At 42.4% G+C, this 27428-nt stretch overlaps 1 protein-coding gene across 2 annotated transcripts; it reads left to right on the top strand.

Annotated features, from left to right (window-relative positions):
• Nucleotides 1–483: 483 nt before the first annotated feature.
• LOC6614169 (homeotic protein Sex combs reduced) lies at nt 484–27426 on the top strand. 2 transcript variants are annotated; one of them, XM_032721261.1, is made up of 3 exons: nt 484–895; nt 8181–9160; nt 24890–27426. In XM_032721261.1, the coding sequence occupies exons 2-3, from the start codon at nt 8215–8217 to the stop codon at nt 25195–25197; spliced, it is 1254 nt and encodes a 417-aa protein (XP_032577152.1). In that variant the 5' UTR covers nt 484–895; nt 8181–8214; the 3' UTR covers nt 25198–27426. The 2 variants fall into 2 exon arrangements, with proteins under 2 accessions (XP_032577152.1, XP_032577153.1); XM_032721262.1 differs by lacking the exon at nt 484–895 and adding an exon at nt 1939–2513.
• The last annotated feature ends 2 nt before the right edge of the window (nt 27427–27428 follow it).

Below are 27428 nucleotides of genomic sequence, written 5' to 3'. Positions count from 1 at the left end.
GCGGAACGTTTATAAAATAATAATGCGAAATAATAATGTGGCGGTGATTTAGCGGAACAGTGCCACGATTGAATACAAATAAAGTGGGGGAGACGCCTAATATAGGATGATTTCGGCCTAATCTGGAGCGTGAACCGGGGGCAGATGTGTCCTGGAGTGGCTGCCAACTACCTGTTTTTTTTCTCGCTTTTCTCGTATTTCTCGCTTTTCACGGGAGCGCGCTTTTCCCCAAAGCGAGGGAAAAGCTGGAGCGCCATAGGCCGGTTGCCGTGGCACCCTCGGCGCATAAATCAAGGCTGGGGGCGGAGTCTGCCGTGGGTGCAAGTGGGACAGCACGATTTTCGAAAATGCGCACTGTCCGTCCTCTCTCTCGCACTCGCTGGCCGGGTCCTCAAATGATTTACAGTGTTCGAAACGCACACAAAGGCAACGCACTAGAGGGTCGTTTTGTCGGTTTTTATGGCTCAAACGTGAATCGAACGTGGCGCACTTCAGTCGCCAAGCAGCGCGCTCGGTCTTCTGCACACATAAAAAGAAACAGATACACGTTCTCGTGTTCGTACGCGTAGCAATCCGCGAAGTTTCCGCTCGAAAGTCAGTCTTGCGATTCCATGGAAAGCTCTTTGGCGACGGCAAGGTGCCATGGTCTCCCCATAGCGGATACTCTACCGACTAACTCCTTTACGTAGGAGCGGAATTACCTACCCACCTGAAATAATTTCTCAAAGTGCTCATTATCGCAAATAACTAAGATATCAAAGTGCAGTGCTAAAGGCAAATACAATTAATACGAAAATAAAAAATATACAGTGAAGTGCTGGCTAAGAAAACTTATTAAATTTCAACGACTTGTTCGTAGCTTCTGATTGGATTTCCCCAAATCGTCCACATAAAGGTAAGAAAATAGCAAACGTAGAAAAACTAAGCTCTGGATCTAAGAAGAAAATTAAATGGTACTCCAAATGGTTCCTTTTAACCTTTATAAACTTCTTTTTGAGATATTGATTTTTATTTCTTGAAACTCAAATCATTCCGAATTAAAACCGCACTGTTATATGTTTTTTAGAAGAATGATGATTTTAGAGTCACATTAACATGCGTTTCAGTTGTCTTCATTTAAACTTCATTTTCATAATTCAAAGATATATTTTACCCCCAAAAAAATAGAAAACATGACAAGGGGTCAATTATAATAAAATCAATATAGATTATATATTTATATATTTTATGTATATATTTTTGTTTAACAAGTTCAGAAAAAAATCGTATCATTTTACATCTTTTCAATACCTCAAAATGTTATATAAACTAACTGCACATTTAAATAAAATATATATATATATATAATCTTCAGAGACTGTTTTTACTTTTGCGAAGGCCCAAAATGAGTCCTCTTGATTTTATCCCAACTAGCCCAAAAGTACGGAGTTCGAATGTTTATGATTTGGTCCGCCGAAATCGATCTCACACGGACAGTGTCGGTGAGAACAATAAGACTTTAGTCGCAGTTCGAAACATGATTTTCGAACTCCCGAATAACGATCTCTCTCAATAAGAACTTGTTCGAAACACGCGAGAGAGGTGTTTTTCGAACTGCTGCTCTTTCGAACTCACACACACACAGCGATACAATTTGTGGGAACGAATTTCTGGTTTGGCGGTTGATTCGAAACGTTCTCCGCGTCCGCAAAGGTAGTTTCAGTACATGCCTGAGAGCGAGCGAGACGGCGGAGCGGCGCAATGCCCGTTGTCTCTCTCGCACACTTTTCGAATAATGAACGCTGCACTTGGACGACGATATGTAGCCGTATAGTCATATAGCCCTACTTGCTCGTACTCGCAGATACAATTGGACGGGGGAAATGGAGCAGTGTGAGTGAGCCAGAGCGCTGGCGTATCTGTGTTTTTTATTGATGCTCAGAAATTTGAATTATGCCCGAGCAGTCAAAGTGAGACATTGGCGCTTCGAGCACGTATCCGCGGATACACCGGAATAACAAAAAAAAAAAAACACAAAATAAAAAAAGCTCAAACAGCTCAAACAATCCAACACTCAGCTGTTCCGCGTGTAAAGACCCTCGAATACTGTTCGATTTTATCGAAAGATGGATGGACTGCAAAGTGCTTGCATCGATGCTGGCGCTGATGGACAGTCATAAATTCGGCGTGAAATTCGCGCAGATACTTAGATACTCGGCCATAGCGAAAATACTTATCGTGATCTGTGACAAATTGCTCGTGTGCGTGTGTGTTTGTGATACCAAAAGCCGTCCAAATCCGTCGCTTAGCCCTTTGCGGCCAATTACCCATTAGAACCATCCAAAACATTCACCTGCAGGTAGAACGCAAAAGTCTAGCCAGTTTGCCCTCAGGATGCCATCGGATTAATTTCCCAGATATCCGGCTGGTTGTGACAATTGTACCTTTGTAATTGTGCACGTTGATTACCGCACTCAGCACAAGTGAAACAAACTCACTTCAACGGAGGTGAACGCCGTCGGCTAACTAAAATTGTGAGTAAACGAGTTTAAAGGCAGAAAATATTTTAGGCGCTTTCGAACAGGTGAAAACAGTCATGGAAAGGATATTTATACGTTGTCAGTTTTTGTTTTGTATTTTTGGTGTTTTTTTTTTTATGTGTTAAAAACTTATGTAGCAATATTTGGTTTAAAACGATTTTATTATATTTTTTCTTAACATTTTGATACGATTTTATTTATGAAATAATAATTTAACAACAAAAAAGTGTTTTGTTCGTATGTACATATTTTTTTAAGTAAAAATATTTTTACCACCTTAGATTTTATTTTTAAGCATGGTTTTAATGATTGTCTTCGAATTTCATTGAAATTAGATTTTTTATTGAAGTAATAATACTAACAATAGTTCGTTTTCAAATAAAATAAAAAATTTTAAATTGCTTTTATACCTCAATTAAATATTCTTAAAAGCAATCAGTTCTTAAAAAAATCAATGAAAAATATTTTCATACTTAGTAACCGAAACCCGAAACTACATTTTATATATTTCCCTATATCTGGGCTTTGTTTCTGTATTCTGTTGAAGCAATTTTTCATAAGGTTGCGTGTGCGGTATCAACGCAAGGAATTTTCACTTCATTAAAGCGAAATGCAGCCGCTTTTGAAATAATTAAGAGGCACAAAGGCGAAATGTCACAGCGAATGAAAAATGCCTAACAAGCTCCGCATATAGAAGGTTAATCCAGACACATAGCGTTATATACCAAGCCCAAGTAGGGATAGGGATGAAGAAATGCCCACGATATAGGCTTGGCTACTATACGGGGAACTCGAACTCATGCTGGCCAAGACGCCATGGGGCGAACCTGAAATTATGTAAAATAAAAGAAGACGCACTGGGCTGGAACTTCATGGGACTTTGCCAATGACCGAGTAAAGACGATGCTCCTGGCCAGTATTCCACATCCCGGCATGGCATCCCACATGTGCTCTAGTCGTAAGTGGATGAAATTCCACTTGATGTAGGTCACTTTCATTCGCCCATCTCGCCGAGGGTGGGCCAAGATCAAAGAGAGCTGGAGAGCTGGCTGCATCGATTGCATAATGTGGGCACAACACTGAGACAGTTGCAGGCCCAGTAACAATTCCACTCCGAATTGCAGTCTATACGGCTAATTGGAGGGAAGAGGCCAGTCCAAAGTTCTACGAGTGTCTTCAGCAGCGCTGTAATTTATTTGCCCTGCGCCTGTCGGAGACATTCATCATGGCCTAACCCCGGCTCTTCCTGACACCCCCCTCAAATATTTCGAATATACTCGTTCATATTTATAAATCAAAATCGCAAGCACGCAAGCTGAAAATTTGTGCTAGAGTCGTTGATCTATTGGCCGCAAAAATGGCAGACTAGAGTAACAAAATGAAAAGACACTAAACCTCCAGACAAATAATAAATAGAAAAGAGATTGGAACAGCATATATTTAATGCCATTTGTTTAGACTTGAAATGAATGTATTGAACCAAACTATTTTACTTCTCATGAATGCAGCGAGCAAATACAACTAATACTTGTTATAATAAATCTTGAAGCCCCGCCCCTCTACCTAAATTTATCCTAATAGATGTCCGACAGAACTGCTTTCCAAAAATATGACTACAAATTAAGTTGGCCAAGGATTACCCATAAACAGTGGCAAGACCATGATACATTACTCAATTGAGATATCCTTGACCAGAAACAGGACTACTGTAAGGATAATTCAGACTCGACCATTGCGCAAAAGATCATAAATTATCGCAGTGGAGAGGCGAGGAGATGACAAGCTGAACCACAAATGGCCGCTTGCAGCGAGGATCGCAATCGATGATTGGTTTTGAGTTGGGAAAACAATTGGAGAACTCATAAAAATTATGAGAGCCATGACAAACAAACAAACAAACCACAAACAGCAACTGTGACGAGGGTTGCCACGGCAGAAGAAGATGCATGTTTGGGGAGTGAGAAAAAAGACACAAAAAGATGAAGAGGAATAATATTTATGACTATTTTTATGAGGTGCTTACAAATTTTTATGACTTTTTAATGGGTCCGCACACAGTGTCTGGCCCTCTCGCTTCCTCGCGAGCCACCGCATGGGTAGCGTGAGCGGGACAACAAGTGTTGCCAATGAGTGTGACTGCGCGTGCGCAAATACCTTTTATTTATCTTTTTGTTGTTCTTTTTTTTTAAGAGTTGAACTCGTGCGTACCGCAGATTGAGGTTCTAGAGCGGCGTGTTTACATGCACACAAGCTACGCCCCTGTTGACAACAAATGCTAAAAATTATGATTTATGGCCAGGGCTCGTTTGGGTACAAAATCCGTAATGGTGACGACAAACAGCTCGGTGACATTCGTAGGAGAAATAACTGCTTTGGGCGCTTTGTTCGCCCCATAATTAAGATGGCCTTAGGGCCGGTGACGTAGATGATGACGATGACGGAGTGCTAAGGAATGAATGACGGTTCCACGATAGTTGGTTAGGAGAGTCTTTAGGCCAAAACGGATTTGGATACGCTTGAAACTAGATGAGTAGATGTGAGTAGAACTTGTAAAAGTGGCTAAGCATCTGGATAAAGTACAAAAGATTGTTTAGTTGCACTCAATACTCAATACAATCGGAAAGTTTTAATAACGAAATTATTAGTCGTAAACAATTGTGCACTATACTTTACATGCTTCTCATTTTAAATGCTCCTAAGTTGCCTTTTTTTAATTTTTCACTTCTGGCATTTCTCAAATGAAAATCCTTTTTATAATAAGCTCATATGCTAATCCCAACGACATCTATTGATTATTCAAAAGTTAATCATCTTAATTGGGCAGATGCTCAGCGGCTTGCTCACAAAAAGTTGGCATAGAAGAGTCGAACATACCGTCAATGTCTTGAATGAGGGCCGGGAAAGAAAACCCTTTTCAGCTGTCGCCCGGAAATATTTCCCCAATTGATTTATGGCATCGGCAGACGCATGTGCAACTCAATTGCTGTTTATTTACTCTCACTCTGGCTGACTCCTACCCTCCTCTGTAGTTTAGATAGGGTCTGATCCTACCTGTGGCAATGTGAAATGAAAACGCTGAAGACGGGAAAAGGAAATTCGTTCTGCGGTTTAAGTATCGGGGCAAAAGAGAAATTTCACTCCCATTTGGAGGCATATTAAAAGTGTTTATATAACAAAGGAGGAACAAAAGAAAACTCTGTTGCCCGAGTCCAAAATGTCGCTGAGTTCGATCCCGAAGAATTGCCATAATTTATGGGTTTCTTATGAGCTCGACCGACGATCGCCAATCTAAGACAACGTCTGTCCCTCCTCTCTTTCTCTTCTCCTCTTCTCTTCCCTGTCTCTTTCGTTGCCCGCAAAATTCGCCTGCGTTTTTTATTATTCATGGATTTAATTAACACCAATTGAACCGCTTGTCGCCTCAGCGCCGTTTTAAACTATTTGGAAAACAATTTTCGAACTCGTTTAATTTATGGCTTCTGCTTGTCTTCCCCTCTCAGAGTTTTTGGATTTTTTAATTTGCTCAAAATTGAACAGTAAATCGAAGATGGCTCTAGTTGGGGTTTCAAAAATGCATCTGGAGAGAAAGTCAATAAATTTGACTATAGCAAGAATGGTATAAAATGAATAGTTAATACTCTAGCACGTTCCTCTGGTAAATTTGTTTACTTATAATTAATAAATTTGTATTAAACTATGACATCGTTAGTGAAATAAAATTAATATTTGATGAAAACTTTGAAAATTCATGTAAGATCGAAAACTTTTGCTGCTCCCAGTACGTTTGCCATGCAATCAATTGCCACCAAATCGATTCGACCCCAGGTTGTTCAAATATCTGGCTGTCAAAGGTTCAAAGTCAGCCAAGACGCTGATCCTATAATTTCGCAGATTTCGGCCTTGTTCGGCTTAAACACGGGCGCTTGTCTACAACTATAATTCTCATATTGCCAGGTCGAAATGGTTTTCTCCAAAGCACCGTTACCGGGGCCTTATAGCCTATAATCGCTGGAGATCGAACCAAGCCGTGAGGAGGGGGCAGAGACCTGAGGGCAAGTTTACAATATTTCCTTAATTTTTATTTTTTGTTGTGTTTTCCCCGAGAACCCTGCTCATCAAATAAATCTCTGTCCAAAGTTGAGCATTCGCTCCTTGGGTTCTTGGCCAGTTTCGAATGGCGTACGGCGTTTTAATTTAAGCCCAAGTTGAGAGCTCCTTTCATTTGGCCAACATGCTAAAGGGTTAAATTGCCCACTGAATCAAAATTATTGGTTTCAAGCCTCTAAAAAGGGCAGGGAAGTGAGGGGCTTGCATTTGCTGCATTGTTTTTAGCCAATGTTCTCCGTTCTCTGCTGTTGTTGCTTATTTCAATACCCTTTAAGGTGGGTATTATCTACTCACATATACAGATAATTACAAGAGTTTTCCGACTCTCAATACAATTTTCTCAGCCATTCCCAGCCAAGCTTATCTTCAAGTTCCACATATATTGGGTAAATGTAATATTTGGATCGGATCGAAAGGGTATTTTGTAATATATTGAAGCGTATTTTAAATTCGGCTCTTAAACGTAATTTTGCCATCTTCGTTTTTAGTTTTGGGCATGTTCATGTGCAGCGGCCTCGCTTGGCCTCTTTTGCCTTATTGCCTTTTTGCACTTTTTCGGCTCTGGGGCGATTCGAGAGCTCCTTTCCTTCAGCTCCTTTGGAAGCGGAGGGTCAATGCTTTTGTTTGCTATCTGCGCAGCGGAGAATACGAGTTTTCCGCCATTGAACAAACAAGCCCAAGACCAAAGCAAGACTGCAATATCTGCGATGGTTGCACCGAGAGGAGTGGGTCTGGCCAGCAAGTGCAGCCGCAAGAAGTTTCCGCCAAGTGTGTCCAGAAGAGTGGGCGGTCCCTCGGCATTCTTCGGCCAACAGCTCCAGTACGTTTATATATAGTATCCACTTCGGCGGCTGAAATTGCATGCTTAGGCAGCCCCAGCTCTCTCCACCAGCGGAAAATAAGCTCAAAAAAAAAAACCGACTCTTTACCGTTCTCAAAGAAATAATAATAATAACCAAGTAAAAGGCAAGTGAAATTATCAGCGGTTAAGGAAACACTTTGAGGGAGTAACCAATCAAGAGGCCTGAGTGGGAAAGAGGCTTTTGGGTTAAGTTTCTATAAAATCCTGAAAACAGCTTGCTTAGCTCGTCTGTTCAACAGGTATTACTATTCTGTTGCTCAAAATCTTAAAGAAGTTTCATTATATTTTATAAGAAAATTCTGTTAAAAATGGATCATGCAAATAAATATACATGCGAATTTATAACCTCGGTGGTCGTATAGCGATCCCTTTCAAATATGTTGGAGCCAGGAACTGGCTTCCACTCGGGGTATGTTTACTTAAATGGAAATACCTAATCCCCCGCAGCTTTTCCAATACAATGTTGCCAATCGCAAAGTGAGATCTCAACGCTAAAGTGAACAGCAAGAAAAATGTATTTGTATTTTCTGAGTCTTCTTATCAACTTCTGATCAGTTTATTCAATTTGATGTACGCTACAAAAATATGGCAAAGGTATATTAGCCATCAGAAAGTGTACAATTGCATTATAATTTGTGTTAAGAATTGAAAAAATGCTGGCCCTATTTAATATCCCATCCTCTCATTTCCAGACTCCAATCCACGACTACGACTCCTGGCTTCAGAATGGATCCCGACTGCTTCGCGATGTCCTCGTATCAGTTCGTCAACTCGCTGGCCTCCTGTTATCCGCAGCAGATGAATCCGCAGCAGAATCACCCGGGAGCGGGCAATTCGAGCGCGGGTGGCAGCGGAGGAGGGGCGGGCGGTAGCGGGGGCGTGGTGCCCAGCGGCGGGGCGAACGGCGGTCAGGGAAGTGCGGGGGCGGCCACTCCAGGTGCGAACGATTACTTCCCAGCCGCGGCGGCCTATACGCCCAACCTGTACCCAAACACACCGCAGGCCCACTACGCCAATCAGGCGGCATACGGCGGACAGGGAAACCCGGATATGGTGGACTACACGCAGCTGCAGCCGCAGCGACTGCTCCTGCAGCAGCAGCAGCAACAGCAGCAGCAGCAACATGCCCATGCAGCGGCAGCAGTTGCTGCTCAGCAGCAGCAGCAACTCGCCCAGCAGCAACACCCGCAACAGCAGCAACAGCAGCAGCAGGCGAACATCAGTTGCAAGTACGCCAACGATCCAGTGACGCCGGGCGGAAGTGGGGGCGGGGGTGTTTCCGGTAGCAACAACAACAACAATAGCGCCAACAGCAACAACAACAACAGCCAGTCGCTAGCCAGTCCACAGGATCTGTCCACCAGGGACATATCGCCCAAGCTGTCGCCCAGCTCAGTGGTGGAGAGTGTGGCCCGATCGCTGAACAAGGGCGTCCTGGGCGGAAGCTTGGCGGCCGCCGCAGCCGCCGCCGGTTTGAACAACAACCACAGCGGATCGGGAGTGTCCGGAGGTCCTGGGAACGTCAATGTTCCCATGCACAGTCCGGGGGGCGGGGAATCGGACTCCGAGAGCGATAGCGGCAATGAGGCGGGCAGTAGCCAGAACAGCGGCAACGGAAAGAAGAACCCGCCGCAGATATATCCGTGGATGAAGCGAGTGCATCTCGGAACGAGTGAGTACTAATTAAATTACGTTAATAAGTGGCAAAACAATTCCTTGTCCGAAAATCTTAGAATATGTTCATGTAGATGAGATCCGTAATTCTTAAGTAAAATGTTTTTTTATGTACTTATCACTTTACTGACGGCAACTTAAGATCGAATTAGCTAAAAATGAGCTCTATAAATCAACATCCATCCACCGATAGCTTACCTCAATCGGTGCGTCATTGAGTGCTCATTACCACTTCTACGAGACACTTGCCTCACTCACTGGGAATGGGTGTTGCAACTGCCAACCAGCAATCTTCATTGGGCAGCAAATCTTGCCTAGTGCTTAGCACCAAATTGTCTGGCAAACTGTGCCCGCGGTGAATCTTGTCAAAATAAATAAACAATAACAACATTTCCCTCGCACTTACGCTCTCCGGATTTTCTCCAGATCGAAGGGGTGTGGGGGAACGAAGGAACGCTGCGTGAAAACTCGACCGCGAAAATCGTAGCTCGTGAAAATTGTAAACAAACCTGAAGCGATCCGATCCCGCAGCTAAGGCCGACCGACTCCCACAATAACTCATAATACCGCTGCAGATACAGATACAGATGCCGATACGGATATATATATAGGTATCTGGTCAGACAGATACTGCGGCTTGATATAAATCTCAGCACCTCGCTCGGTTTATATTTAAATTTAACAGAACAAATTTCCACCCGAAACTTGTTGGGCTGGAAAATTGTGAACGAAAAATTGTTCGGTGATTTTTCATCATGTCTCTGGCGCGCACACAGATTTTTCTTTCTGCCACCCCCGCCTCCGTCGGATTCCCCCATATTTCCACCTTTTCTGACCCATCGACAGGGCAACTCACGAAGTTGTTTTGGGGATCCAAAGTATAATCAAATTATTGAGAAAATTCTTTAAATTCGCCGTTGGTTTGGGGAGATTAATTGGATTGCAAATAGTTTGACATTTGCATGGATCTGACTGGCTGCAATCTTACCTGCAGCTCGTTTATTATTTTAGTTAAAAAATAATTAAATATTTCTGTTCGGGTATAAATCATTACATTCAGGTTGTGGGAAATATTTTGGCGAGTCTCAGCGGGTGTCCCATAAATCAAATAGCGCACTCATTAGCTCATCGAATGACACGTGAATTTGTTCAATAAAGGAATTAAATATAGGGGATTTCTCCCGCTGAAAGGGTTAATTGCTAATTGCTGGACAGTATATTGAATTTCCATATATGTATGCTTATTCAACCAGCTCTTGACAACCCGAAATCACAACATGTCAGCCAATTAAAGAGTCGCTGAAGTGCTGCCACATGTACTGCATATTTATAGATAGTCGCAACGCCAACAAGTCAACAGATACAGATTCATATTGACTAACAACTTGGCTGATTTTCCATTCCGATTCGCGGGAAAACTCGTTCTCCATTCGGCTCCAATCAATGGGGCACATTGTTATTATTTATGTATCTGTTACTCATGGCAGCCGGGCAATAACAACAAGAACGGCGCGCATTTGTTATGCAAATTGCAGCAAGTGGAAGCGTGGAAGGAATTGATTGCAGCGGGGTGCAGTAATGAAGAGCATGAACTTCAAGAGACATGAATGAAGTAGGCTCAGTTGCAGATACATTTGCAGATCATATGTATGGCATAAGCACTCAGAGATCTGAACGCAGGAAATCGTGTATTTCTGCCGGGGAAGAGCTCGTGTATCTGGGCATCTACGTCTGGCTCTGCCATTTTCCCTGAGTTTTCATGCATCGCCGAGATTTAATTACTTTCTTAATCATATTCGGTTGAGGGCAATGTGAAAGGCAGCCATCTATACAACTATGTGCAGCTATATCTTTTAATATATAATTATATCTCCTAGAAACAGAAACAACTGTAATTGATCTTTGAGTCTATTATGTTAAAGATACATTGAAGCCGTGCAATTAAGTGTAAATATATCGTCGGATTAAATTTTAATTCTAGTTGTTTCTCTATGGAATATAGAACCATGTGCAGTTATTCCTTTTGGTAGCCCTGCATTTAATTGCCCTCTTCTTTAGGAACACAAAAGTAAACAGCCAGGTGGACAATTAGGCTAGGCTCTTTTATCGTCCCAGAGCACAACTTAATTTTCGACAGCAAATGTCTTTATTAGAATTTATTGCAGGGTGTGTTGGCATGTGCAGGATGTTCTATAATTGCCGCCGAACTAAAAATCCCTATTAAAAAACGCTGTTGCAGGTGCCAAGCAGCGCAAATGCCAATAATAAAGGGCAATCTTGAGGGTAGCATCTAAAAAACAGGCGCTGATTAAAGTCCAGTGAATATAACAGCAGCAGCAGCAGCAGCAAAGGCAACTACCAACATCATGTTAACAATTATGCAAATTTCGAGTGCATGTTGCTCTTGTGGGGAGAAGGGGCCGAGGGCCAGGGGGAGTGGCAGGGGCCCGCCTGATTGCATATAATCACGTAAAGTTGTTACTGTGGCAACCATTTTATAATGCAAAGAAAAAACGCCAGTTCAGACGCCATCTTCAGAGCGAGGAGATCGAGGCGAGGCTGTCTGAATTCTGCGAAACACTTTTCGCAACTATACTTTTTAAGAGCTCCTGGCATCAAGTATCTGCCAATAAGCAGAAGAAGCTACATGTTTGGTTAATATCGCATGCAGCCTTGTGAAGTCGTTTGGCATTCATTTGGGAAATTCATTCCCTAATTGACAAGACCAAAGCTGGCAGACCTCCAAGCAGATCATCAAAAGATGTCAGCCAGCGGATACCTGCCACACATTTAGATTCAGATACAGATTCAACGATACTCATGCTGCCTGCCGAAATGTCAAAAGCCTTTTTAGCCGCCGCCCCCTTCTTCCATATGCATATGCATATTGACAATTTGTTGACATTTCTATCTGAACTTTTTTTATTCAAGCAGGCCGCTCCCCAATTAGTGGACTGCTTTATATTTATACAATCTGCCAGGCTATACATTTAAGTTATTCCCCCCACAGTGGCCCCAGCGGAGCCTTAAGTTGGCGGCTAATTGCACATAAAAATATATTCAGGCTTGCATGCAAGTTTTTCTTTAGAAATTTCCATAAATTGCACACAATTCGTGTAATTACCGAATATCGTGTCAATAATGGTAACCAAACAGTAGAATGAAAACGGAAGCTGTACCAAAAATGGAGAGTCCAGAAAAATAAATCTAATGCGCTGGAAAACGCAACCAGCTAAAAGTCTATTTTATAAATCTAAATTGCAAATATCTGTAGTTCTATTTCGCTTGCCGATCGTGCCGTTCAACCCGAAGGCTTTGGCCACTCGATGCCGCAGATGCCAGGATCTGCACAAAATTAATAGTTTGCAAACGAGTTGAATGCCAGATACAAGATACACGACGGTCGCTGCCAGGCAGCAGAATGCATCAGCCTCTTAGACTGCAAATACACTGATCCAAAAAACAAAATTGAAGCTTAATCCAGATTCAAGACTGGTTTCGTTGAGGAAATGGAGCTTCGACATTAGAAATATCCTTCCATCCTAGAGATGGAAACAAGTTAGATATTCTTAATTCAATTTAGTTTGTTGAGAGGGCAGTCCGAAATTCTGAATTTGTTAGGTATCTTTTAAGATGCCTGTAAATAATTATGCATTATAGTTACAGCTTATAACAGAGCTCCATGATCTGCCTTCATCCTGTGCGAAATTAATTGAAAGCAATGAAATTAAAGCTAATTCGCATACCAAAGATCTGCATCACATAAAGTGATTGTTTTAAAAAGTTCTTGAATGGGGACTGCGTTTTTCTCTGTATGGGAACTGGGGTTGAGTTCCCGATCTCGGAAATGGTCTGGGGTGTCGCTGTCTGCTGGTGGACCTGCTGTTGCAGATCCAGCTCCTGCCGCCATGCTGCTTTTGCGCCTGCCAGTCGGAATCCGGAGATGGAGAAGCTGAAGCTGCAGATGCAGAGCCAGGAACGAAAACGCGCCCGGCACTCGCTGCTCAATTACATTTTCATTAACTTGGGACACGACTTCTCAAATAGCTACGTTTAATCATAATGATTGTTATTACTTTTATTTCGGTGCTCTGCGCTCTGCGTTCTAAGGTCCACGAAAATGAAAATGATTTTTATAATGCCCACCGCGCGAGGTGAATGCAAAATGCCAGACATCGGCGCAAGGTGCTGAAAGTGCAGTAGAACATAAATTTATTTCGCCGCTCCTCCGGCTCCCAGATGACGATGATGGCTCTTGCCCAAGCCAAAGCCCATTATTAGCCAACTCTGCGGTATTCTGGGCCGCTATTAGGAGCCTAAAAACAGAAGTGCCTGTCGAATTGTTTCGCACCAAGCGTCACATTTTGGCACACGAAATACAGAGTGTATTTTGCTGGCGATTGTTCTTAATGAATTCGGTGCCCCATTCAGTTTTCGGGGGATGCTGCTAAGCGAACTCATCACTCTGCTTGAATTGAAATTCATTCGGCTTTAAGTTGGTCAGATACGGGCACTGACAGAGAAGAAAAACCCTACAACACAGGGCTACATACAAATTGTAATAACATTGATTAAGATTACCTCGCCGGAAGAGATAAATAATATCTGTAGAGAAAATGTTTTATTTGAATATACAAATTTTTATTTTATTTATGTTAGCAACGCTAAAATATATTTATTTCACTGTAGTGGTTACGAGAATGTCCATCAAATGAAGTTTCTTAAAATATTCATATATATTAATGGAATAAATAATTAAAATTGTGTATATATACATATTTGTTTTTAAAGACGGTTTAGAATATATAGTTCATAAATATGTAGTACAGTGTGATTAAAATGAGCTGCTCATTAGCGACTAGATTCAGCTAGATATCCCCCACATAATTTAATTTGTTTGTAGGTCAACTCTAGTGCAGTTCTATATATACATACCTAGTTCGTTCCCGAAGGCATTGTCTGCCTTAAAAATATCACTCATCGGATGGCTCAAATCAGTCTGTGAAGAAAACGCTTTTAAAGCGTCTTCAACTCGACACATACAAAAAAAAAAGATGAATGATGGCCCGAAGAGCTTGTTGTTTATGAAACTTAGTTGTCCATTGATGCCTTCAAGTGGCAGTCGGCCACATTTTGGCCAAAGTTAATAAAAGCGCATAGAAAGGGGAAAGGAGAGGGTCTAGAACTCGAGGGAGACAGTAACAATGGGGGGCCACTCGCCGCAACAAAGACGGCAATATTTAAGGAGCCAACAATGGCGCCACTAATGACTGATGATGTGCCAGCGCTGATAGATACAGATACATCTGTGGATGCAGCTCGGGAACAAACAAACACATATAGATACGGCTTTTACAGAACCATTTTACTTTGATAAGACATTCTAATGGACTTGCACAGCATCCGAAAACTGTTTACTCTTACTTCATTGTTTAGAGAACCACTGGATCGGTCAGTGCATATATCCATATCTGCCAGATACTCGATTGCCGGCTGGGTAGGGGGAATCTTAAATTGCGAATCAAGCAAAGTAATTGCGATTTGAATGGTGAAAAAGTGCGAGCCATAAATTCAACGGAGTGTCACGGCAGCGCTGCAATGCGAATTTATCAAATTCAGTCGCAAATTGGCGCACATCTGCAGATGGCCACGGATTCCCGGATCCCCATCTCTCCAGTATCCACTTCTCACCCAGTTACCGTTTTCCCCTTTTTCTTGGCCTTCTTCGCCGAGATACGCATAGAATATTAATCTCTTTGCGCATTAACTTAAATGAAATGACGCAATGACGATAAGCGAACCGGACACAGTGGGTCGCAGGGGGAAATTCACTGATCAAATCTGGGAAATCCCAGAAAATCAGGTAGATAGTTAATTTCCTATCTCACTTATCCTAGGGTTTCCGAAATTAAGCAACGGTGTTTATCTTAATTTGCAAACTTGTTTGCCATATTAGATAATTGATCAATTCAAATTTGTACATTTGCGCAGATAAACGAAGTTATATATGTTAATATTGCGGTGCTAGAATAAACAATTTCAAAAAATTTGTATATTTCATAAAACGTTTTCAGAACGTTGTACGCACTTTCTTATTTATTTTTTAAATGCTTTAAGTTATCCACATCTCAACTTAGCTGCCCACTGTCCCAAAGCTTAACCAGGAACTGGTACAGTGGGACCTGGTCTCGAGCGCAGACCATTGCTGGGCAGCAAGCAAAACCAAAGTTAAACGAAAACCATCGCAAATCGCATACAATCCGAGATGAAATTGTGAATTATTAATGCAGGCGGCAAAACTATTTGGCTGAGTAGACAAACCCACAAGTGAGCCGGGTTTTTGGATCCACTCCCCGGACTTTGCTGACTGCGGCCTGAGGAGCGTGTGCTGCCACCTCCTCCATTGAAAATTGAGTTACACGCGTGGTACGGGTGTGTGCGAATGTATCTGGCAGATACATATGTTATCTGCTGTCTGCGGCTACGTGCCCCACGAACTGGCTTACATTTCGCAGATTAAAACCGGGCTGCCCGTTGTGTGCCACCTGAAGCCAATTCGATTTAAATGTCTAGCACTTCCACTTGGCTTTTCCTGGCCATATTTCGTACCAGGCATTGAATTGGGGCTTTCTTCCTGTGCATGGCATACTAAAATCGCCGGGGTTCAAGGGTCAGCTCCACGGCTTTACCGCGCCTGTGTGTGTGTGTGTTGTCTCCCTTTCGCAGTGACAGCTCGAATGCAATGGCAACAATTGCAATTTGTTGGCAACGTTCTGCCCTGAGGCACAGGACCACTTTAGCTTGGGCTGGCTTTACTTTCAATTCGCTCAAGGTTGCACCGAAAAAAAGAAACTAAAGTTTTTATAAATTTAATTATTAAATTGTACGTATGTTTACAAAATTTATTTAGATCAAAAAGAAAATGAAAAAGTGGCACAAACACACCTGCTTTTTTATGCGATGCTGCATTGTATGAAAGAAAATTTTTAAATATATATCGTATTATTCAGATTAAATTCCAAATACATTTGCTTTTCGATTCTAAAGACTACGAATATACTTTTAATGAAACACTTAATTGCCATTATTTTAAAACGGTAATGTACATATTGCTTAAAATGAAACAAATATGTAACGTTTCCTTATAGAGTCAAAGTGAACCAACTCGTGAGATATTTCTTCTTGTGCAGTAACAGATACAAATACATTTGCTGCACTTCGCGCTTCATTAAAAGGCGGGCGGCGACTCCCAGCTCCCAGGCCCTTTGGAGCTCCTTCTCCAGCTCCATTTTCAGTTGCCCACTGACGACAGCAAATTTGCACTTTGCTCGAACGGGCAAAAAAGAAGGGTGAGCCGTCGGGGGAAGGAGTCGAAATTAAAAGATTTTTAAAGACACCTTTGTAGCAAGTTTTGAAAACTTGTTCCGCGCCCAAACTTCACCATCTTCATCTTCATCACCGCAGCCTCGGCTTCAGCCTCCGCCGCTGACTCGTTTCCTCGGGTTTTAATTTTGTTTCTTTTTCACTTTTGTATGCTTTTTTCGTGTTCACATCTTCTCTGACATGTTTGCTGGGCAGCCATGTTGAATACTTTTGTTTTCTAAAAACGAAGCTTGCAAATACATCACTTTTTCCGACAAGTTAGGTTTCAAGATAATTTGGCAGCGCCTGCTGTGTATCTTGTATTTCCATTTAATTACCTAAGTGGCAATTTTTAGACGTGGCTTGGAACTTATTTATACAAGAACCGGTAGAAAGAATCAATATATACTAATATATGAATTTAATGAATGGCAGAAATCAAGAGACGCTTGACGATAAAACACCACACAATCTACAGCTCTATTAGCAGAAATTCGAATACAACTTTCCGCTTGATTAATGGATCTAAGTAGATCGGCTAATGCCTTGTGTAGTATACTCAATCTCAGCCAATTGACCTGGGCCACCTTTAATGCCTCAATTTCAAATCTGTTTGCTTAGGTTTGCTGTTATGCAACCCAGAGCCAATCAGATAGCTGGATTTAAATGCATCATTAAAACCACATCAACTAGCAAATTAAGTAGTAGTGGAGAATCCGGGGGGCAATACCTCAAACTCGAATGCAAATTGTTTTCCATCCGTCTGACGAATCGCAAATGAATTGCCCTGCTTGTGGGGCTCAAGAAATATGGAAGATAATTGAACCTAACGCCATTGACAGTAGCTTTTAGCCCGCTCCCGCCGCACTTTGCATTAATAAAGAATTCATCACAATTACAACAACTGCCACAGGATGCAATTTACAAAGGAAATTATTAATGGAAAGTCAATGAGTGCGACGCGAGTAAATCAAAATCGCGGAGCAAAAAATTCTTCAACGTGCCCGTGATTGATTACAGATCTGCGGTCGGATGTCTGGGGGCCTGGACCTGGACCAGAACCAGACCTAAAAGCAGGACCTGTGGTCATCAGCGCCAGTCAAAGACCCCGAGCAGTTAATCATGGGGCTGCGGGAAAATGAAAATGAGCGAGAACTCCAGAAGCCAGACGACGACAATGCCGCATTTTGTAGCGCGTTCATTCAACTGCAGACGACAGGACACTCATTAAAAATGGGTGCACCGCTACCGAGCGCAGGGTATCTCGATTCAGAGGGGTATCTCGGTTGACGCGGTCTTTTCACGGGGGGAGAGCACTCGAAAACACAGAACAGGTTTTCCGCGCAGCTCGGCTAATTTATGTGCGCATGCGCGACGCTCGCTCCCTACTCGGGAGCCCCATAATTAACTGAGGTAGTCATTTTGGATTCGAACACGAACACACTCCCCATCTCGGATGTGTATGGTGTGTGTATGGTGGTCAGCATCTCCTTCTGCCGGGAGAGAACTCTTTAAATCAGAGATAAACGATAATTATCTGAGCGAAAATGCGCGCATAAATAATTTGCAAGAAGTCACATTAAAATTGTATCTAAAAGATACGCCAGGCCTGATAACCACGCCGCTTGGTGGTTCCTCGTTGAGTTTTATGTGGCTCTCGGTCCATTTGCCTGCTCGGACCCTGGGAGCTTGCGCCGCGCCATTAAAAATTAAAAGCTCATTAATTATGCAGATAATTCATTTATTATATTTTCAACACAATACAAGCTACAAGCGGCAAAATTTGTTACCCAGCTCATTATGTTAGCGCAGGATTGAGGAATGGTGTTCGGCGGGGCTGGCAACTGTCTCGAATTGAAAACAATTATGGAAAGCTCTCCAAGGGTTGATTGTCTATTGCCGGGGATATACATAACAGCTCAAGGGGCGGGGACAGGTGAGGGGGGTTGGTCGGGGCGTCACGTGTCTCCCGGGGGCGTTTGCTTGGCTTAATCCCCGAAAAGCACTTAAGTCCTGAGTGTCCAATCAACAGGTTGATTTCGATGGTAAGCTTAATTGGCTTTTGATTCGCTGGAGGGAGGAACTTCGAGTTCAAGACAGAATGGGATTAATTATGCAGTTAAAAGTTTGACAGCGCTACGCCGCTACATTTTAAACTTTTAATTTTAAACAACTATTGAACATATACACTTAGTACGTTTAAGTAACTACTTGAAAATCAACTAATTACGTGAATAAAATAAAACAAAACACAAAAGTTCTAACATCCTTTAAATTTATTAAGGTTCGAATCGTTCAATTTGCCAACGAACCGCATCAGCTGTTGGCCAAAAAGTCGAGAACTAGAGCTTGTGGCACATGATGTCATTTCAGTTGAATGGCTTTGAGTAAGTGGAGAAAACGGCGAAAAAGAGCTGGAAATGAAATGCTGGGCATTGTGGCGGCTGTCGGGCTGACGAAACTGAATGTGTTCGTGTTGACAACAAACACGGAATATAAATTGAAAAATGCTTTAAAGCGAAATAATCAATTTACGTCTTGACATAATTTCCATTTTTCACGAAACCAAGCCAAAAGCAGCCACGCGAATGCCCAAAAGCATGGGGGCGGGTTGGGTGGTAAGTGGGAGGGCGCAGGGCAAGGCCACGCACAATTCGCACCACAAAACAAGAAACAATAAACCAAAAAACAATACAAAAAGTTCCCCCAGGGTCACCAGAAATTGGCTGCATCCCATTTCCTGGAGTGTTTTTAATATTCTTGCCATTTCTCTGACCGCCATCCTGCGACTGCAGCGCTTCCTTTATTTGAATTGTGATTAATGATCAAGCTGGGCTGCTATTCTGCTGTTCTGCTCCTTTTTGCTTCGGAATTCCCACACTATCCATCCCTCATTCCCAGCAAGGTTGTGACAAATATATCCAGACAGAGGCAGACAGTAGTTGTGACTACGATTTAATAGTGCTTTAATGGTCTGTGGACATCGATGGACCCTGAAACACCTGTTGTCCAGCACGTGCTGAATGCCACAAAGTGGGTGGAGTTAGTGGTGGAGGGGGGTAACACTTTCATTATCACAAATGTCACATCATTTGTCGCCTGCCCCCAAAAATAACACACACAAAATGACTCAAGTCTCCGGGCAGCATCATTTATCACCTAAGGAATGCAACGCGCAGCGCAAGATACAGCCTGCCGAATAGAGGGCCAGATACATGCTCAGATAGCCCGGCGACCGCATACTTGATTAATTTTCTTTTTCCGAAAGAAATTAACCCCGCGGCGGCCCCTTTGACTCCTCCATCTGCCTTCTATATCCCTCCGATCGGGTCGGCCGCAGGGTCCAAGATTTATCTCTTCCAGCAGACCTCAAGCGTGGCACCTCCGGCTCTGCGTCTGATTTATTTCTGGAACTGTTCGAGTTCGAAACATATTTTTGAGGCAATTTCAACTTTCAGGGAGCCGAAAAATAGCTCGGAATTCTTTGTCAATTCAAGCGATCTTGGCCGAGATCACTTGTTGTCTTTAATTAGTTCAATTTGTGACAGAATTCTTCTCTGACTCGCTCGCCTCTTATGAGTAATGACCCGCGGCTGGAATTGTGACATTGATAATGGTTTTCGGTTAAACGACTCATTAGCCAGGGGTTCCTGAGTAGCCAACGATGATCGGAAGTGCGTTGATTTATGAACCTGTCGCTTGGACACCAACCTGACTCAACCGATCTGCACAGGGAGTGAACTTGAGTGTTTTTGTTAATACTTTTAGTATATGTTTCTTATCAAGAAATTCGTACTGCCAGTCAATTCATAAATAGGGGGACTCGCGATAATACTGCCATGTTTAAAGTTTACAATTCGCTGTAAAAAGTACAACAAGTTCAAAGTTGTTTTTGCATGATAAGATCAAAACTGAGGCCGCCAGATGATCATGCTCCCGCCGCTCTCCTCGCTTCCAAGCACTACCATTCCATCGGATCCCAGGTGCTGGGATCTTGGAGTGCCGCACACGTTGCTGACTAGGATGACGATGTTGAAGCGAAGTGTTTTTTTTTTCGCCTGACCAGACGCCGGAGCGTTGACAAATGACCAGTACAAGTGTTTGTGACAAGCCGCAAGTATGTTTTTGTCGTATTTTTTTAATTCTATTTGCGCCACGGTTAGCAGAAAACAATTAAACTTCGTCTCAAAAGGCCCTGGTGTCTGACCTACGCCAAAGGTTTTCAGCTTAACTTTGAACCTGGCAGAGATCGAGCCGTATGCTAATCCCGTGTCAATCACAGAACTATCGAGGAGTATGCAAAGAGACACTGGCGAAACATCGAAGGGAACACGAACATCCCGGCCAGACAATGGCAATTTGAATTGCAGAATCGATCCCGATGACACTGCGATCGACGGAGCTCCGAGACGATCGTCACTTAATAAATTCTGAAACAGATTTTGCATGCAGGCCGAAATGGGATGCACCAAAAATTTCAAATTTCCAACTGATATGTTAAGCGGCTGTCAGCCGAAGTTCTCTTAGCCAAGTACACTTGACGTCATCTTACGCGAAATGCAAATGAAGTGACCAACAACGCAGGGATCTTCCAGTCAATACGAAGTGTTGATACTCTGTAAAACAACGTGTACAAATATGAAACTATGCGTTCATGGTAAAAATTCTATCAAAATAAACGATCCGCAGATACCATTTTACTTAATTTACATTTATTTTTTTAAAATGGAACTAATTCTATTTATTAAGGTTTCAAAAGGAATCGTTCAGTAATTCCTCTGAACATAACCTAATGTGTGATAAAGATAAATGAGAACAAGTGGTATCTTAATTATAAAGTACAAAAGAAAGAAAAATCTAGTCTAGTTATCAATTACTTAAAGTGTAATATGTTATATTAGCCTCCGGGTAAGGAGATCGCTGGGGTGTACCCTCTTCAGTCTTCGGAGGGAGATGGGATCAGCTAGGATAGTTGCTAGTCGGTTCGGGTGGGCCATAAGCCTGTCGGCATAACGGCTGCTGTGGAAATTAATCTGATCCCCAAGAAGGGTAACTTTCATATTTTAGATTTCATAGGCTCAACTCCGTTCAACTTTGCATATAACGTCCCTACCCAGAAATAGGGTATTAGTACAAAGGCAACGCCACAAATTCACACACATGCCGATTCTTCATTCTTGGGGCGATCTGTTTGGGAAATATGTGCACATATATGTTTGTACATGCAAAATCCAATATGTCTATATAGTATTTCACAAATGCCCAGACACAGACAAAGATACAGCGCGAGTCTGAGGCGCTGGCATCCCGATCCGAATCCGAATCCATACCATCCCATCCCATTGAGGTGGCAGGGAAATGGGAACAAACTTGTAAAACGCTTCGAATGTTCGCTCATTGGCGCTGTCAAGAGATCTGGCCCCTTTGGATGCTCCCCTGCAAGTGATATAAGCACCAGTGATATGACATGCCAGGTGCCGTTGGATCCGAATGCGATGGGGCTGCTTTTGGATGATGCTCTGCCCTGTCAACTCGCTGGGGGCTTTCGCCTTAGATATTGCGCCTGGCCATGACGACAGCGATGCGCTACTTACTCGCATGTAGTTAACCAAAAAATAAAGAAAAACATACATACACATACGTAGTCCGAAGAACACGAGAGAAGGGCCAACAGAGATCGCAGTGTTGACATTTTGCTGGGACTCAACGGGTTGCGGATGTGTGCTGATCTTTAGTCGGAAATCAAAAAAATCTGAGTGGGAATTAGTGGCTGATGATGCCTGTGATGGTGATCTTCTATGGAAGGAGGATGATTTGGCATGATGGGGTTAATTTAGATATAATGAGCAAAGGCAATTTTGCTAAAGAAATCTTAACGGTTCCTTGGAAAGTACTCTCGTAAAAGATTATAATTTTCAAGAACTATTTTAACATGCACAAATAATAATTATGCATATTATATTACCTTCAGATTTATGTTTTTATTTAATAGCTATAAATTTAGGATTTGCAAGTATTCTAAAAGTATCTAAATATATTGTAACATGCCAATTTTCGAGGTACTTTCATAAGACTTTAGGCGACCAAAAGTCTTGCAGATAGCGGCACGCATCCGAAAGATACATTTCGCCATGCTGATACTTTCCCCTCCATTCAGCCTTTGAGTGGTGTAAACAAATTGCTACATATGACAGAAGCATTTGACAATTGTAAATGGTTGGCGGCAGTGCAAGTGTTCATCTTGTCTTTTGTTGTCTCCCTGCCAGGAGACTAAAGAAAAAAGATGAAAAAAGAAAGGATGTCGGCGACCCTTGTGGAAAACTATGGCCACAGGATATATTGATTTGGCAGGACGCGTGGGCAAGGTCAGGATTCTTGCTTATCAAATAGTAAAGGGCACTTAAAAACGTCTGCACATCATGCATCAGTCGGAAGTCTGCCAAGTTTTGGGAAAAGTTTGCACCAAAATACAGAAGACGAAGTCCTCTAATGGTAAAGTAGAAATATTACTTGCGGTATCAATTTTGATGGCCTGACTGACAGTTGCAGCATATCGAAATGGGTCAAGACTAGTGCAATTCAATTTGTGGCCACGGCCACAGCAGTTGCCCAAGTAGAAAGAGTCCCTCTCTATTGCCGGCTGATCCGGATGACTGATGGAACCGATGCCGGTTGTCTGGTTACTGTCTGCTCGCTGTTTACTTGGTCATTAGTTTTAAGCCCGTTCAGGATGGCAGTCAGCTGGGGAAGTGCAGGAGCTTTGATGTTGGCGCTATCCCTGCGCTTTGGCCACACTCGCCGCACTTAAACTCGCTTTAATTAAATGACCGGTAATTAATTTCAACTTTAATCAGAAATTCCATTTAGATTTTGGCCGCTGATTGATGTGGCCCGACATCTTCCGCCAACGAAACATCGGAGACCACTAAACTGTGACAGCGGCAACAACGGGGGAAAACTTTTGGAAGTGTGTGGGCGGTTTTCTTTTTTGCGTGTGTGTGTTTTAGTTTTGTTTTTGTTAAAGCGGCAACAGTTTGTATCTTTAAGTAGGCAACATGAATGATAAACTTACGTACAACATCAGTTTTATAGGAGACTAAGCTCTACGAAAGAGAATTGCACGACGGGTCTTTTGAATATCAGTTGCTCGAATATACATAACTACATAGAGTCAATGAGAGTCAAAACCATTGACTTGAACTCTGATTAAGAATAAGCAGCCTGTCCTAAGCAGTAAGCCAAACTGCTTTTCATTTAGCAAGTATGCCGTGACCCATATAAACTATGAACCAAGCGAGACAACAATACCCCAAAATCAAAGAGGGACGCACCAGCAGCAAGTCAGCGGTTGCCGTCTATCACATTGACTGACTGCCACACATTTTGCAGATATAAATACTAGAGATACAGATACAGTGTCTATGGCAGAACTGCCGCCTTCTCAGCTCAACTCTTTATTGGAAATCCAAAACAAAGCGGGCGGGCCAATTGAGTTGGCCGTAATAACACGCCACGGTAAATGGCTTTTAAAAGTCTACTTTGCCACAGCACGCCCCCTCATTACGAACGACGCGCTTCGAACGCCCTCGTGCGGTGGTTCCCTCGAATAAAAAAGGAAAACCCGATACAGATGACAGAATAGTTTTCGGGGGCGACTTGCAAAGAACGGTAAATTGTCATTATCTACCGACGATTGCAGATACAAGGATACAAGTTTTCAGCAAGCGACAAACATCTGTCCGGGGTGAGATACCTTCGCTGAACTCCTCGGGCCAAACACAATTCCAGGCATGAACTTTTTCGGGTGCCACCAAATGGCAGTTTGGCACGTCATATTTATGAAAATGAAATGCGCAACGTTGCAGAAAATCACAATATAAATGAGAAAATTAACTGCCTCGAAGCGGTGAGAAACATAGGGGGATTGGGGATATGATGGTGGTGTCCACTTGAACGTTTGACGATTGCCTAGAAACGCCTTGAAATAGTTTACTGCAGAAACAAATGACTTTCGGGTATTCGCAGGTACATAAAAAAGTGTGGAAGGAGTATTTCAACGAAAAGTTTATTCAAAATTAGTTTATTTAATATATATTTATTTAATTCAATTGAGTTCAGTTTATATATCATGTTTGAATTTCCTGTTAATCAATAGGTATTCCGATATAAGCAAAGTACTGTTGAAAAGAAAACGACTTTAGAGACCCAAATACTTTATTGAAGCGTTTACTACGTTATTCAGAAACTTTCTTTCTAATTGTTTCTTTTATATAATCAATGTATTGTTTTGCTTTAATATTTAATAAGCACCTCCATTCTTGTATTCCAACTGCAACTTACAAAACTATTCCGGTTTTTCTTTCAGGTACTGTGAATGCCAATGGCGAGACGAAACGACAACGGACCTCATACACCCGCTACCAGACGCTGGAGCTGGAGAAGGAGTTCCACTTCAACCGCTACCTGACCCGCCGCCGCAGGATAGAGATCGCGCATGCCCTGTGTCTCACGGAGCGGCAGATCAAAATCTGGTTCCAGAACCGGCGGATGAAGTGGAAGAAGGAGCACAAGATGGCCTCGATGAACATCGTACCCTACCACATGGGTCCATATGGCCACCCGTACCACCAGTTCGATATCCATCCGTCGCAGTTCGCGCACCTGAGCGCATAGGACGCGTGGCACTTTTCGGGTACTGGTTAGAGACTCAATCAGTTGTATCAGGAACCATATCAGACGGCGGCGGCGGCCTCGGCGGCAAGTGGTTATCAGTCGCAGGACGGCGGTCAAATTGGTGGCGGATCGGTGGGAGTGGGTGGTGGTGCGGGGGGGCCGGGCTCGCTGGCCAACGGTGGCAGCAATGGCAGCGGTCCCAACTCTCTCTTCGCCTCCGCCGCCTCCAGCTCCCAGGCTCCCGACTGCATCAAGTATCCGCAGGAGTTCTGATCTCAGGTTATCATCAGGCAGCAGCATCAGCAGCAGCAGGATAACTCCATGGATCGGAATCAGGAGCGGGACCTCAAACAGCTTTTGGAAACGGACTGTGAGCCCGATCCAGAGATACAACTGGAGTTCAAGGCGGACATTGTCGAATGCAACTTGTTCTGCTGCTGAGCTTTGTCCGCCTGCCACGCCCCTGCCGCCTCTTGCCTACCGCCTACCGCCCATCGCCTACCGCCTGTCGCCGCCCGTCGATCAACCAACATCCAGTGATGTTTCTTGTTTGCAACTGATTCGTGTTAAGCTAAGAAACGAGCCATATCCGCATGGTTCGTTTGGGTTTATGATACTGCAGATGGAACCTCGAGCAATCGACGTCACTCTTTAAGAAATTAATCATCAACCGTTAACTAGTATTTGTGATACGCTGAGTCTAACATATCAAGATCATATTATTCACGTCGATTTGAATCAATGACATTAGTATGTGATGTTAGTTTGCTGTTGAATGATATGCATATGATTGATATTACTTGTATATGTCCAAGTAAGGTGTTATCCCACACTCACTTTCTACACCTTTCTAAGCGAGTGCTCGAGAGTCCTGCCAGTATGATGAATCTCTTTCTCTAAGCAGTATTCGAAAAGCCGTTAGTTTGTAAGCCTAGCATAATTTTAGCACGTAAGCTGCACGATGAACAGACGAAGCTGTCGAGTTGAACAAATCTAATATCTGCAATAATTTCAAAGTGATTTCTAATTAACATTAGGTCTTCGTTTGTATCGCCCAATCCCCAACCTTGATCCCAACCAAACCCCCACCCAGCACCCTCCAGGGAGTCCTAAAGAGTGTACTTAATTCCTAGCTAGTAGAGAATATAACTCTAGTTACCCACATAAGGCTTTGTTTAGTTTGTAAATAGCAGAGCGCCCCAGATCGGGGATCGCCTTTTTAAGTTTGTGTTTCGTCTTGAAGAGAAAATTTGAAAGTATCTGCAACTGTTTAATTCAATTTATTTTGAGTGTTTGCGTTTATGTTGTTGAAATTGCTCTAGCAGCTTGGAAAATGCTTTACTAATTTTATCAAAAAACAATCGTTTTATTGCCACTGAAGAACAAATTCGGAAGATAAACAGGAAGTAAAATATTTCAAAATTAGCATAGACCTTGCTATAGTAAATCAGAGTTTTCTTTAGAACAGCAGCCGATCCTTCCTCTTTATTTATTCAAAGGCCTCTCAACAATGTCTGTAAATTTAATTCGGTAGTTAATCGATACAGTAAGCCAACGAAATTTGATTAAAGCGTGAATTGTTAAAGCCTAAAGCTAAAGGAACCCATAACCGTAATGTAAAGTAATTATTTATGCTGTACTTTTCGCTAAGCTAAGGTTAGTGCATTCTAGAACTATCGGTAGTATATGTCAACCTAGATCGTAAGCCTAAATTATGTATATCGAATAGCAAGACAAATTTTAGAAAAAACAAATCAGATTGAGCAAGGCAAAGCAAAACGAACAAAACTATGGAAATGAGAGAATCAAAAAAAGTATACCTAGCACAAATTAATTAATCGTTTTTTGTTTCCCCATTTTGTATATTTGTTCAATCTTAGTTTGTACATTTTCGATTGTGTGTTCAATGCAATTGGTCGTAACCACACTGATTTTCGCAATCAATTGAAATAAAAAACCATTTGAAGTTTTGGGTTAAGGGGCACTCAGAGTCCGCCAGGACAAAGTGGGCGCAAAATGTTTAACTGCATTCCATGTAAAATAAAATTACGCAACTAATTTTTAAAGAAATTCGCATGTATGTATACCTTAATCTGGGTTCGATTGCAATGGCAATTATTAAACAAAAAATGGAATCGAAAACGAAAACAGATAAAACTTCAAGTATAAAACCACAAAACCATTCAAATATAAAAAATAAAAAGTATGTAAACATGTATGAATGAATATGG

The sequence above is a fragment of the Drosophila sechellia genome, chromosome 3R (assembly GCF_004382195.2).
Source record: "Drosophila sechellia strain sech25 chromosome 3R, ASM438219v1, whole genome shotgun sequence".
Classification (NCBI taxonomy): Eukaryota; Metazoa; Arthropoda; class Insecta; order Diptera; family Drosophilidae; genus Drosophila; species Drosophila sechellia.
This window is presented reverse-complemented; position numbering and strand designations above follow the sequence as displayed.

Bases quoted from the DNA above. Each gene is read 5' to 3' on its own strand.
- LOC6614169 (XM_032721261.1), top strand. From the start codon at position 8,215: ATGGATCCCGACTGCTTCGCGATGTCCTCGTATCAGTTCGTCAACTCG. The intron at 9,161-24,889 runs GTGAGTACTAAT...TTTTTCTTTCAG, and splicing joins GCGAGTGCATCTCGGAACGA to GTACTGTGAATGCCAATGGC.